This window comes from Coenobita brevimanus, chromosome 97 (genome assembly GCF_032717465.1).
Source record: "Coenobita brevimanus isolate Jiangsu-jjx chromosome 97, ASM3271746v2, whole genome shotgun sequence".
NCBI lineage: Eukaryota > Metazoa > Arthropoda > Malacostraca > Decapoda > Coenobitidae > Coenobita > Coenobita brevimanus.
Genome location: NC_137050.1, coordinates 49,054,468 through 49,069,110, shown reverse-complemented (window position 1 = coordinate 49,069,110; position 14,643 = coordinate 49,054,468). Strand labels below are relative to the sequence as shown.

The window sequence follows — 14,643 nt, the reverse complement described above, 5'->3', positions numbered from 1 at the left end:
GTCTGAAAATTCAATTCAACAAAAATACATGAGGTAAAACTACTTCAGTGTTTAGTGTTACAACTCTAATTAAGGGTACTATCAACTTTGTGACATTAAAATGTTTGAATATAGTACTTCATACAAAGTTAGGAACACTGAGTGATCTGCTCTGAATCATCCTAGCAAAAGTAATTAGATGATAACATTCATGTAACTCATTATTCTACTGTTCTTGTTAGTTCTGTCATGAAGTTTCCTTATAATACAGTCCTACGTTTGACATCATTGCAAACTAACGCTGGGCTGAAGATATTCCTTGCATCGTGTTTATCTCAATGCTTATTTTTTTTTTTTCTCTGGACTTTCTCTCTGAGGGCTTTTACTATTGTGCTTTTTAACAGTGTCTTAAAAAGATTCCAGGTAATGCTAAGTTGAAACGATTCCTTGTATTAATTTGGCTTCTATTATAGCTAGGCTTCAAACATGATATGAAGCACCTCTGTGCTTGTTAATGACAGATTAATAAGCTTCCTTGTACTGTGTTTGGTTTCTGTGCTTGCTAAATTTTGCTCATTGGATTTATCCCTGGGCCAATTTTTATCATTATGCTTGCTAATGCTTCCTATGTTTTTCATCATGACTTGAAAAGATTTCTGTTAGGCTACTGCTGTATGTTTGATCTCTATGGTTGACTGATGAGATTCCTTGTCTCATGTATGACTTCTGTGTTGCCGAAGCCATGTTTGCAGAAGTTTGCTCCTTGTTTGCTTCCTAGGTCAAATTTTCTATTGTTTGCTAATGCTTGCTTGAAAAATTTCCCTGTATCATGTCTGGCATCTGTGCTGGCCAAATGCTACTCCTGATTTGCTCTCTAGGTCAGCTTTTTCTCACAGATGGCTCGCCTGGGGTTCTCGCAGGGGAAGTCGGTGAGTGGATGCTCCCAGCCGTCAAACATAGCCAGACACTCTCCGTTGCCTGATGGTTCGTTGGTGTACCAGAAGCCGGGTTGGACAGGGTTGCCGGACAGCCACTCCCACACCTTGTTGTTGTTTATTCCGCCGATCCAGAAGTTGCGACGGGACTTGCGAGCTGCGAGAAGAAGAGGGATTACGTAAATACATATAAAGTAGACGAAGGTTGTTTTATCTATCCATATATCTATCGCCAGACGCGTCAATCCTATAAGGAGGTGGCTACAAACGAATCGCCTTCACGTCACCGCGTCCTTTGCCATCTGACTGCCTTTTCCCCAACTCACACCCTCGTCTCTCATTTATCTCCACCCCATCCCTGCAATTCCTCCCCGGTGTCTTTCTCCTCATTCCTCCTCCCTCTCACTCACATACACTCTCCTAGTTAATCTCTTATTAAGTTGGGGAGGGACTTGCAAGCTAGGAAAAGAAAAGAAGACATTAAATAGAACACATGTCGGAAAAAGATGAAGGCTTAGCCGTTATGCCCATCCACTACACGAGTCATTATGCTGTGGTGGGATGCACAGATTGAGAGAGAGAGAGAGAGAGAGAGAGAGAGAGAGAGAGAGAGAGAGAGAGAGAGAGAGAGAGAGAGAGAGAGAGAGAGAGAGAGAGAGAATTAGGTATTTACAATTAAGAGTTTGACATTTCCCTACCGTTTGTGGCGATGGAAGGTGTTACAAACTTACATGGAATATTTCTGTGATAGAATTGTAAAACAGGCAGTATAAAAGCAGGAGAAGGAACGACAGTCTGTGTTTTGATTAGGAGAGGGAGATATGGACAACAGGGCACAGTTCTGGCAGGGGATGGCCAGGAGAACTTTAGCTCGTGTTGGCACTCTGTTATCAGTAAACCTTAATTCCGGTGATGTCTTTGGTATTTTATTTTTTCACATAATTTTACTTAACAGGAAAGGCCTCTTCTATTCCTGGAGATAATGTGTGCTATAATTTTCTCTGTCTTCCCAGTACGCTTCTACAAAGCTAAATAAGACAGTCTGAAGGATGCGAGTATGTAGCAGAAAAGATAGGGTATTGAAGAAGCTAACCAAATACTTTGTCAAGCAACCCGTGTTGATCTGAAAGATATAACCAAACAGAAACATGAAATAAAATTGATCTCTACAGAGCGTGAATGATAAAATATAAAGAATGTAAATAATCATCGGAAGGAAACGGACACTATTTTCTCTTTCTTCTAATACCTGGCTTAATTTTTTTCTTGTAATGGTAGATAACGTGAAATATGAGGGAATGATATATCAGTCTCTCAAATTACGTTTTATCTACAGTTGTGCACGATTAAATCCCTCTCATTTGTAGTTCACTCGCGGTGTAGTAACCTTGAATTAAAGAGAACCACACCAAGTGAATACAAACGGTAAAGGGGAACTGCTTTTATGAATCATTACCTCCAACAAAAGCAATGAGAGGTAAGAACAATTAAGGAACAGATTTATTAACCCGCACCAATGAACTCTTTTGTTTTTCATTTTGCAATCCCCAGACGATTTATTCAGCTCAGGGAGAGGAATTTGGTTGAGAGAGTAATCTATCTATCCATCTATTGCCAGACGCCTTAATCTCTTAAGGGATGGCCACAAACAAACCGTCTCCATCTCGTCCAGTCCCCCAGCCGTTTATTTCACAGCCTTGCTCCCAGCTCACGCACCCCCCTCTCAAATACCTCTCCACTCCATCCCCCCACCTCATCCTTGGCCTCCCCCTCCCCTTCCCCCTCCCCTCCTCCACCTCACATACACTCTCCTCGTCAGTCTCTCGCTCTCCATTGTCTCCACATGGCCAAAAATAAAAGCCTTAAAAATATTGTAAAAAAAAAAAAATGACCTCTGGCTGAAAAGACTAAAGTCTGAATTTATCATTACCGGTAGCAGTATTTTTACAACCTTTTCTTTGCGACTCATGGTAATCTAAATATATATAGAAGAAAACAGAAAAAGTATGGATACATCAGTGGAAATTTTACTGGGACAAACGGATAAATGTTGTGGAAAAATGCAGTAAATTGATGTGGATGACGCACCCAAGTTGAATCCACGTATAACAATCTATCGCTTCTAGGAGATACGGTTGAGTGGAAGATTAGTATGACAAATGTAGGAATTAAATACTTCTTACGTCAGAAAAGACAACATAATATTGGCACTGGTGAAAAGCTTACAACCTTAGCATAAAACAGCCGTGGGGGATGTCTGAGACTGAATAATATCAATTGCAAGTAAAGAGGAGTTCGGAAAATAATCAGTAATATTTCCGTGGATTAATATCTTCAAATTCAAACTCTGTAGCCTCACTATCCATAAATACTGGAGAGAGAGAGAGAGAGAGAGAGAGAGAGAGAGAGAGAGAGAGAGAGAGAGAGAGAGAGAGAGAAAAGCTTACAGTACCGAAATTACACTAAAAGATGACGCAATGAAAACAGCAAAGTGACGATAACGTGTATACTTCTAAACATGCACAACTGGCATACAAGATCTGCTCCCAAATGAACTTGCTGATCATGGGTAAGTGACCAAAGAAGCGGTAAATAAAAAGAATGAAAAATAAATCTATCAAATGACCATAAAGCCTGTAAACAGATAATTGGAGAGAAGTTTATTTTTATTCTTTAGTATATATTTTAATGATGTTTTCCGTCGTGATCTTTGAAGCGCTAATATACGAAATAATGTTTACTCATGCCAAACTTAAGATGCTTATTCATGCGTAACGCAATTTCTTTAATCTTAGGTGTAACGTAAACTGTTTCTTCTTATGTGAAGCTTAATGTTTACTTTAATATGAAACACAGAAAAGACAAGAGCAAACCTTCACAAGCAAACACCACACAGAAATGTCTCCCTCTGTATTTCCTACTTCCTATGATTTCCAGTCTTTCAAACGCAGTGTGTCCAGGCATCTCGAAATGGCCGGATCTTGAATTTGGCTCACTATTGTATTTTTTTTTTTTTTTTTTGGAAGGAACGGTTTGCGGGCTCCTGGCCTTTGGTTCCTTCTTCCATGCATAAAAAAAAGGTGTAACGTAAACTGTTTTTTCTTATGTGAAGCTTAAGGTTTACTTTGCTATGAAACTCAGAAAAGACAAGAACAAACACCACACAGAACCAAAACTGATGACTTACGGAAATTCTGTCCAATGTAGAGACGGACCTCAGTCAAGTTCTTGGGCTCGGCAAGTTCAGCCCCAAGACGCAGGCACCTCTGACGAGACTCCTCCCATGAGAGATCCTCCAGCTGGAAGTTGAAGCACTCGTCTCCCAGGGGCATGAAGGGGTCGGGACACTCTTGTTCTGTGGGAGGCACGGAGGACTTTATTATTAAGGCCTGACACGCCTGCTTCACACCAGTCCTAGGTAAAAGTTGGATGATATGATACACTCTGCTCTGCTCTGCTCTGCTTTCCTCTGCTCTGCTCTAATCTGCTCTGTCCTACTCTGCTTTGCTCTGCTCTGCTCTACTCTATCTGTCTGTCTATCTACCTAACCGTTCGTTTGTCTGTCTGTTCATCCATAGCGAAAACGGCTAACTGACACACAAGCTGTACCCTTTCCACTTAAAACTGGCCTAAAAAATGCTGTCTCTCCATCTTATAGACTGAAATACAACATGAGATTAACACTAGACTATTGCGCTAGAAGGAAATGCCATGGAAAGAATGTACAGCCACAGCATCATCTTTTTCTGCCACTGATTTCAGGAAAGAAGTTGCAAAAGGACAAAAATCACTGCCAAGTTAGCCCTTTCAACATGGTGGCTTCTTTTCAGCCTACACTACTTCACAATTTTTTTCAATTCAGGAAAGATCTATGTTATTGGACGGGTTAATGAAGCCTGTATCCAACCTCTCGAATTTCCAATGTCTATCCTGTGCTGAATAAAATCACCTGAAAATTGCAAAACTAAATATTCGTCACTGGAATGAAAGGTGTAGGTGAAGAAACTATTACTGATACAACGCCTGGCTGACACTACTCCTGACAGCGTTGCCCCCCAGTTGAATGGAACCCTGATGAACCCTTCCCAATCAAGTTCAGTTGTGCTCAAGGTGGAACTAATTTTACTAAAGCTGGCGATCTTTTCTCTCATTAAACCCTTTAGTCCGAGAAAGTCTTAGTTTAATTCTTGCTGTCTCTCAACGATTCTTACTTCTTTGAGAGGCTCTTCGACATGGAGTTACAAACAGCCTTCACTAGACCTTTCGATAGTAGAGTTCTTTACCAGTTTGATTACATTTGGCTGTAGGTGGAACGAGTAACATATACGAGTACATGTGTTATCGCTGTGATGTGATTGTTATTCTTTTGCTCCTACGCTTCGTCAACTGCTTTTCTTCCATTCTTTCTTTATCAGTAATATAACCTCGTTTGTTTTGTACATACACATGGATTCTCTCTCTCTCTCTCTCTCTCTCTCTCTCTTTTGACAACGGATCCTATGGGTTGGTTTTTACTCAAGGTCTTTCAGGCAATGTTTTATTACATGACAGATAACGATTCTTGAATATATAGTACCTTACATCACAGGACAGAAGTATTTCCGGACCACATGAACATCAGAGAAACACAGATCCATCCTATTCTTGTAACCTATGCTGCCCTCACCACGAAGATACAAAATACTAACAACCTCTGAACACTACATGAATGCCCCAACAGAATCCCTCCTCCTCCACTCAGCACTGCATATCACAAACACGTATCAAAACGACCCCTCATCCCTCGGCACGCTTCATCATCCTCACCTTAACTTCTCCACCTCGCCCTTCCACTTCTCTTATGCTACCTCTGCTTCTTCATTCATACACACCACTCTTATGACTTTTACCTTCTTGTTAATCTATCTTTTCTTCCTACAAACATCACTACTTTCATACACTCTTCTAGTTAATCCCTGACTCCATTTTTGTTTTAAAGTTTTCACTGGTTAATCCATTAGTATTTAATTTTTCATTAGCATTTCATTTATATAAATACCAGGAGTTTGATAATTAGACAGACCAAACAACCTTAATGAGTTCTCCTTCCCACGATCCTTATCCAGCCCATGTCAGGTTCAGATAATTGTAATTAAATGTTGTCGCAGGTGATTATATGCATGAGGAACACAAGACTCATTATGAACTACTTGCCTCTTGATAAGCCTCCAAGTCCTACACAGAGAGGCTATGCTGCTATAACTGACCTGGATAGAGCATATTACCCCGCATTTTCACTCTCCCCTTCTACTTGAACTATGAGAACTCCTGCCTAATCTTGTACCATTTTCATTCCAGGGACTTGACTTATTATGTAGGTGATTCTGTGGCCTGTTCTACTGAAGATGTTGACTTCTTTCACTTTTCGTACGTTCTCCTTCCTTACGTCTATATCTTACCTCATTCTATCTTTATATGGAAAAAAAATGATGATGATGATGATGATGATGATGGTGATGATGTTTATGATGATCGTAGTATCAGACTTCTTCTTACTGCAATAAAGCTTGAAATTACTACTAGAGCTCGAGACAGCCAGCTTCCACAATGGTAAAAACAAAATTATTCAACTTCTCCTGCAGTGTTTGCTACATCTACCACCATTATATCATTATTCAGTTACTTAGACGACTACATTCAGAAAACCTACCATTACTACTTCATTGGTCCTTCCTCATTCGTTCCCTGTTTTTTTTTTAACATAGCTGCATGGTAACCATATAACCAACTCATACGTGTTCCCTGCGTGTCAACAAGTGGGTTGGCAGAGGGTTGGTGCCCCCTCCCGTAAAACAACTAACTCAAAGGTAAACGGCCACCCTTTAGGGGACCATGGCGTCTGGCTTTAGATATAGATTTTTAAATACACTGAATATTTACAGCAGCTCAGTTCAGGTGTCAATGGACCTCCTCAACCCGGCTCAACTATGTAGGTAAAATCAAAACTCCTTATATTTAGATCGAAACCTGTACCCAAACAAAGACTAGAGTTCCACCAAGTGCTCTCTGAAGATGGCTGTAATATGGTAGAAAACTATTATCAATGTCAGCTAATAAAACAACAACATGCATCACTATTAAGTATGAAAGCTTCAGAACTGCAGTAATTTCAGATGTAACGCTCACTTTCTCAAACATTGAAGCTCTCCATATAACTAAATTCTTGATGTCTCTCTTGAATATTACATGAAACCAGATTCCTCCCGTTTCCACCACACACACACACACACACACACACACACACACACACACACACACACACACACACACACACACACAAAATCCGTCATCTAACCCTCTCACTGTAAAACATATACTTCACATTAAATTTAATCTACCAACAGGTGACTTTAATATTCTCAGGTAAGTCCAAAGGCTTCAAAATCTTGCAAGCTATTACGACTGACATATTAGCCAAGGCCAAAGAACTACCTAATTTAGGACGAAACCATATATCATCCAATCCTTGTTTAAAGCATTACGAAATCAACCCATTTTTCAACCCATCAAAAATAAGATCACCATACTCTGCACAAATAACGTACAAAACTGTCAACTCTGGAACTGTCTCCCTCTGTCTGTATTTCCTACTTCCCATGATCTCCAGTCTTTCCAACGCAGTGTGTCCAGGCATATCGAAATGAACGGATCTGGAATTTGGCTTTCTTTTGTACTGATTTTGTTTTTCTTGGAAGGAACGGTTTGCTGGCTCCTGGCCTTTGGTTCCGTCTCTCTTGCATTAAAAAAAAAAAAAAAGATAATAACCGGCAATTTCCAAAAATAAATCGCTGAGGAAGAGATGTTACGGAGCCTCATTACCCACTGGGAAATACAGGCCTACGACTGGTGCACCTTGACCACTTGACCACCAGGCTCCCCACAAAGTCCAAGAACTTATACTCACCAGCGAAGTACCCCTTGAAGCCATTGTTAAGTTTCTTCAGCTCTGCAATGACCTCTGCCAGCTGGGTGTTGTTACCTGTGGGATAATAATAATAATAATAATAATAATAATAATAATAATAATAATAATAATAATAATAATAATAATAATAAATAATAATAATAATAATAATAATAATAATAATAATAATAAATTATAATAAATAATAATAATAATAATAGTAAATAATAATAATAATAATAATAATAATAATAATAGTAACTAGTAGTAATATTATTATTATTATTATTATTATTATTATTATTATTATTATTATTATTAGTAGTAGTAGTAGTAGTAAAAATAAAAATAATAATAATAATAATAATAATAATAACGCCAATTGACTAAACGACAGCCATTAAGGCAGAAATTAAATTTGTGCAAACTCCCACTATTCCACGCAACCATCAGCTTTACTATACATGTCCCTATTTTAGTTCTCGGCACGAAGAGGCTGGAATTAAGAAGACCTGGCCCAGAGTGTCATGCACGGAGTGAGAATCGAACCTAGGACCTTTGGATGCGAGCCAGTTATGCTTCCTATTACATCATCCCCAACCCCTTGTGACTGAATGATACGGAAAGACCTGCAGTTGCTTTATATATACCGCTAACTATAGTGCATTCACCTTTACTTGGCTGAGATTGTCGTCCTTTTGAAGCTTATTTCCCGTAGCTCAAGTGGAGAAGAAGACAATACTGAGGCTTCACATCCTTTTTACAGCACTTTTTCTTGACTAGCATCATAATCTAGTGTTAATCCCTTGTTACAGCACTGAATTCAAAATGGAGAGATGCCAATTTTATGCCTAGCTAATGTGAACAGCATAGGTGGGCTAAAACTAGAATATATTCAGCAATGCATTCTCTTTTTTGTTGCATAAATTTATTTATTTGCATTGGAAGGATAAGGATGGCTGTAGTAAAGACACTGATATATAACGCACGTATTACTATGATTTGTTTCAGTGAGGGAATAAGAGACAAGCCAAATCTCCACCTCTCTTTTAGCTGCCCTTCCTGTAAACACATATCTTAGTTGTAAGGTTTATATGATATTTTTTTTTATGTCATGAAATTGGAACCATCTTTGTTACCTACCTGAATTGAGGGCAGCAACAACATGGCTGGTGAAGAACCGCAGACCCTCCACTCTTGCATTCTCGGTTTCCTCAGTAGTGTCTGTTCAGGGAAGTATAGGTGAGACAGACTGGATGAGGTGAGGGCGATGAAGTGAGGCAGGAAAGGGGCGTGGGTTGGGTGAAACATGGGGAAAAGATGGGGCATGGTGGGTGAGACAAGGGTGAAAGATGCGGTAAAAAAACGGGGTTAGTATGGGGGATGCTGGTGTGAATGATGGGACAAGAGGAGACGATGGGTGAGTTGAGCTTTGAGGTGAAAGACGGAAAAGGAAATTGAGATGGATTGGGTGAGACAGGAGTGAGAGATAGGTAGGGTGAAGTACAAAGATTGAATTGAGAGATGAGGTGAGGTAATAGACAAAGACGCGTCACAGGGCTGGGGCAAGAGAGAAGGAGATTGAAGAGCAACACATGACACAATGAAAGGCTGGGTAGCGCAGGTGAGGTAGGAAAAATAGGATGAAAATAGAAGAACTAAATGGCTAATAAGATGTTGCAGGGGAATGACGAACGACTTGAGGTGAAAAGAATGTAGGATTAGAGGGAGACATGGTGGACTAAGTACGGAAACATTTAAAGAGGAAGGGGACAGGGAGAAAGGAATGGAAAGGAGGAACACTTTGTGGCACTTGAAGCGAGAAGTGAAAAATTAGAGAGACAAAACAATAACCAAAAATATGCGACATGAACTGTGAATACTGGTAGGTGTGGCGAGCAGGTAGAACATGGAATGAAAGTTGACAGACAACTTTTGGAAGTTTGACGGTCGGGGGAAAGATAGACAGGAAAGACGAGATGAAATGTTGAAGAGGAACATGGCACAACTTGGCTGGCCGATATGAAGAGCACTCAAAAATAGATTAGCTGGTGAACACTGACGAGGGAAAGCGGAAGGTCAGATTGAGAAATAACAAAAATGAAAGACCAGTTGAATGACTAGACGAAAAGGATTAGTTTGGCCTGGGGGTTTCTTCTATACTCTCGTTGTCTCCAAATGATCAAATTATGACAGAGATTTTGAGGCGCAGAAGTACAGGGGTGAGATAAAGCCTTCATTAACCCATCGAATACAACAGCCTTTCCTAAGCTGAATAAATTTATCTGGCAGTAACAGGAGAAATAAAAAAAATCTTCCCAGTAAAGGAATCAATTATAGTGTTTTGTGGGAGGAAATATTAGATCAGCTACGACGTATAAACTTGACGATAGGACACAGGCTGTAAAGTCTGGATTATTAACAGGTTAGCCTCTCCGCAATAAGGTGTTTTCATATGACACGTACTACTTAAAGTTTATTCTCTTCTAGTCACGATAGGCCTGTGGTATGTAGGTGATTCTTGAAGGCTATATCAAACCTCTCCAGTTCGAAAAACTTCTCTTGAGTTAAATAGTCTTGTGTAAAAAAATGTATAAAAGGAAAAAAAAGTCCTGAGATGCAATGCGTTAGGCAAGTTACTGGCTATTACATAGAAAGAAAAAGAAAGAAAGCAAAGTGACAGTACACATGGAAACAGAACCGAGGATGAGTAGCAGGGATGGCACTAAGGATAATAGGCGAGAGAGAGAGAGAGAGAGAGAGAGAGAGAGAGAGAGAGAATAAGCTACCCTCTTCTACACTAATAAATCGTGCAGTTTCGGATAGTTCAGTGAAAAATACATCACTATATTGATAGGCTTAATAATGCCACCATTCCTCACAGCTCAAGTCTACCGTAAAAACCCCTACTAATACCATCACACCAACCCTGAATAAGATTGCCACTGCATGCATTTAATACGGAGAGTCGGTATTAGTGCTAAAATAGTGACATGTGAAGGTGTGTGAGACTTACGAAGATTCCCGGGCCTCTGAGGTAATATTATGACATCTAGAGATCAAACGTAAAGAGCACACACACACACACACACACACACACACACACACATGCTTACAACTCAAACACAAAAACAAACACACATACACATTCTCACACATACTGATTCACACACACACACACACACACACACACACACACACACACACACACACACACACACACACACACATACCCATTCTCACACATACTGATTCACACACACACACACACACACACACACACACACACACACACACACACACACACACACACGCTTACAACTCAACCAGAAACATAAACACACGTACACATTCTCATATATACACATTCTCTCTCTCTCTCTCTCTCTCTCTCTCTCTCTCTCTCTCTCTCTCACACACACACACACACACACACACACACACACACACACACTCACCTAGCCTCGTGATGTCTACTTCATTGGCTCCTTGGAAGAACCTCTGAATGTCTCCCTGGGTGCTGGCGATGTTCTGCAAGGTGGTCAAGAGCTGCTTCTGTACGGCTGTGCCACCACCAGATAAGGAAAGTTAGTTCTGGCTTTACTGACTTTACTGTGTGTGTGTGTGTGTGTGTGTGTGTGTGTGTGTGTGTGTGTGTGTGTGTGTGTGTGTGTGTGTGTGTGTGTGTGTGTGTGTGTGTGTGTGTGTGTGTGTGTGTGTGTGTGTGTGTGTGTGTTTAGGGATGCACATTCATAAACAACACGGATGTAAAATCTAATAACAAAAATCTCAGTGGAATTAGAATTTGCTTAAACACTGAAATGAATAAATTGCTCTGTAAACATTATCACCCAGAGAAGACAGTCAGATTATGATGAATGAATGAATGGATGATACAGTATTAAAAAAACGATGTAATATCAGAATTATTATGTGATTCACTCTACACAATGGAGAGCGAGGCCTTATTTATTATTACCTTTAAAAGACAGCATGACTTAATATTAGGGTACAAAAAATGCGCATGAACTCACTGCTATCTGCCACGATCAGCTCCTTCAGTGACTCCACAAGCTCCTGCATGGCTGAGAGGGATGGGTCGTCACCTTGCATGCGGTCCAAGGGCGTGGCGGACACCATCGCCGCCATCACCGACACCAAAACCACCACCAACATCTTCACTAAGGGGCGGCCCGAGCAACCTGACGGAGGCCCACCAGGTGAAGTGACGCCAGAAAAGAGGAAAAAAATCATGAGTAATGAGTGGATTTATGATATCTGCAATGTATTTGTATGGACGTCTGTCATTCTATCTATATCTATCCAACTGTCTACTTATCTATATATTTACCAACGCTACTATCTACCTACCTATCTACTTATCAATCTATCTATTTACTACTTATCTATCTATCTGCCTGTATCTATCTACCTATCTATCTATCATTTACCTATCTGTTTATATACCTGCCTTCCAACCTACCACCTACTTATCAGTCTGTGCATCAACTGATATCTCTTTATTCACAGTATCTGTCTATCTATCTATCTATCTATCTACTGTACTTTCCTTTGTACTTTGGTATCTATCTACAGATACCTCTTGCTACAGCACTTGTCTATCCGTTAATCAATCAATCAGTCATTCAGCCAATCAATCTTCATATAAGCCTCCCTACCTTTCTATCTACCTAGCTATCAGTCTATCTATCCATCTATCTATCTAACAGTATTCTTTGTACAATACGTGTTAGCAGCGTATATGAAATAAAACACGAAGACACAGCCACCCTTTCACGAGAGCTATCTAGTTCGCGTAAACATCTGCAACAAGTAAAGGTTTGGCGTCCTTCGTACCAGACCTTCGCCCCTTCCATCTTCACTTTCTCCATCTTCACCCTCTCCACTTTCACCCCCTCCCCATCCACCTTCAACCCTCCCTCTCCCTTCCCCTCCATCCCTCTCCCCTCACCACTCACCTCACTCTAAAAAATTTCCTTCATATCCTCAATTAGACTTCTGTGACTTACTTTTGTCGGCGTAATAGAATTAAAACACTATCATTACTTAAATATGTTCCTTCAGTGACCAAACAATTTATTTCAAGTAGGGAAAAGTAGAAGAGAAAATCTGTAGCCCATCCTTATTAACTTTTTCAATGACTGTGACAAAGAAATATTTTTATGGCAAATGCTACATGACTCCGTGCCGCTAAGAAAACCCGTAGTCAATAGTATTAGTATCAGTAGTGCTAGTAGTGGTAGTATTAGTAGCAGCATTAGTGGAAGTAGCACTAGTGGTTATTATCATTATTATTATTATTATTATTATTATTATTATTAATTATTATTATTATTATTATTATTATTATTATTATCATTATTGTTACTACTACTACTACTACTATTATTATTATTATTATTATTATTATTATTATTATTAGTAGTAGTAGTAGTAGTAGTTGTCGTTGTTGTTGTTGCCTTTGTATCTGAAAAGTGAACATGGTGGACTGCAGGCTGGAGTCGCCCTCAGCCTGCAGCCCACAATCCTCCCTTCGGTAACTAGGGGGAGAAATGAGGAAGTTCATGTAACCGGGCAGAGGAGTCGCTCGGTTATACCAGTGCCACCACGTGAAGGCGTCCCTCTCCAGCATCCTTTATCCAGTGAGGGGGTTGAGTGAACAGCTCAGTCAATGCACGTTAATCCCCTCAGGTTTTTATCACGCATTCTCAGACAGTCAAATAATAGTTTGGCGTCAGCTTGAATATAATACTAGGTTTATTCCTTAGTGATGGCAGTATTAACACTCTCAGGCTTCTATGACCTCTGCTTGATAATAAAGTTTTGTGTTTGAGGAAGTAAATCACTAGAAAACTACCACCCATGACAGGCTTAAAAGAATGCTTGGCGGTAAGGGTTGCTCTAAGGAGGAGGAGCATGAGAAATAAGTGTCCGTATTTACTGCTGTTGTGATAAAACCAGCTGTGAGGTAACGAGTAAACCCCTTTAATACGGTGGCGCCTTTTCTGTGATATATTTACTATCTCCAAACGATTTATTTAAGCTTAAGATGGAGTTTACAAGTTTTCTTGTCTTAGCTAAAGAATGCCGGTTATTATTAGGCTTTATTCAGAGACCGCAAATAATGGCAATTTATGGAATGTATTGCTAATTATTACTAATCTTTGGTTAGGAATACTAAATCATACTGAATGCACGATCTTACTAATATTTCCTAAGTGTTAAGCCAACTTTTACCAGTCTTTGCGTAAGAAAGGCATAGTTTACCAATATTACTTAGAGACTGTTAAATTTGCCAGTCTTTGTGAAGGGATGCATGATTTTATGCTAGTGGTCTTGTCAGGGATGCCAAAATCTTGCCACTGTTAAGAAATGCCAAAATGTTATTATGGACTAATAAATATTTCTGGTTTGTGCCGGACGTACCAAAATTACTGGTCATTGCTGAGGAATGACAGTATGTTAGTTGACTTTGCTAAGAAACCCTAGAGGTGGCTAGTCTTTCCTACTACTAACTCAGCGGCGAACCTGTATGTGGTAGTAGGAGCAAGGAGGGCGACTGTGGCAGGACTGACGAGGGTGGCTGCAGAGGATGGAGTGAGGTGGTGGTGGCTGGGCGTAGGTCAGGAGGGTTGTTGTGGCGATGGACTGAAGTACTGCCCTTGACACACGCCATATGCCTCACTCCCTCACAGGCCTTCCTCTGTATGTAGGGGCCCCACGGTTCGTAGTCATGCTGGATCTTAACCAAAACTTCAGATAAAC

The 14,643-nt window shown here is 40.1% G+C and overlaps 1 protein-coding gene across 1 annotated transcript; it reads right to left on the bottom strand.

The window, feature by feature from the left end:
• Positions 1-853: 853 nt before the first annotated feature.
• On the bottom strand, positions 854-12,033 carry LOC145413692 (asialoglycoprotein receptor 1-like). Its single transcript, XM_080283347.1, has 6 exons — positions 11,892-12,033; positions 11,316-11,420; positions 9,001-9,081; positions 7,795-7,932; positions 4,102-4,269; positions 854-1,071 (listed from the first exon to the last, which is right to left on the bottom strand). Exons 1-6 carry the CDS (start codon positions 12,031-12,033, stop codon positions 854-856), a joined length of 852 nt encoding a protein of 283 aa, XP_080139473.1.
• Positions 12,034-14,643: the final 2,610 nt, after the last annotated feature.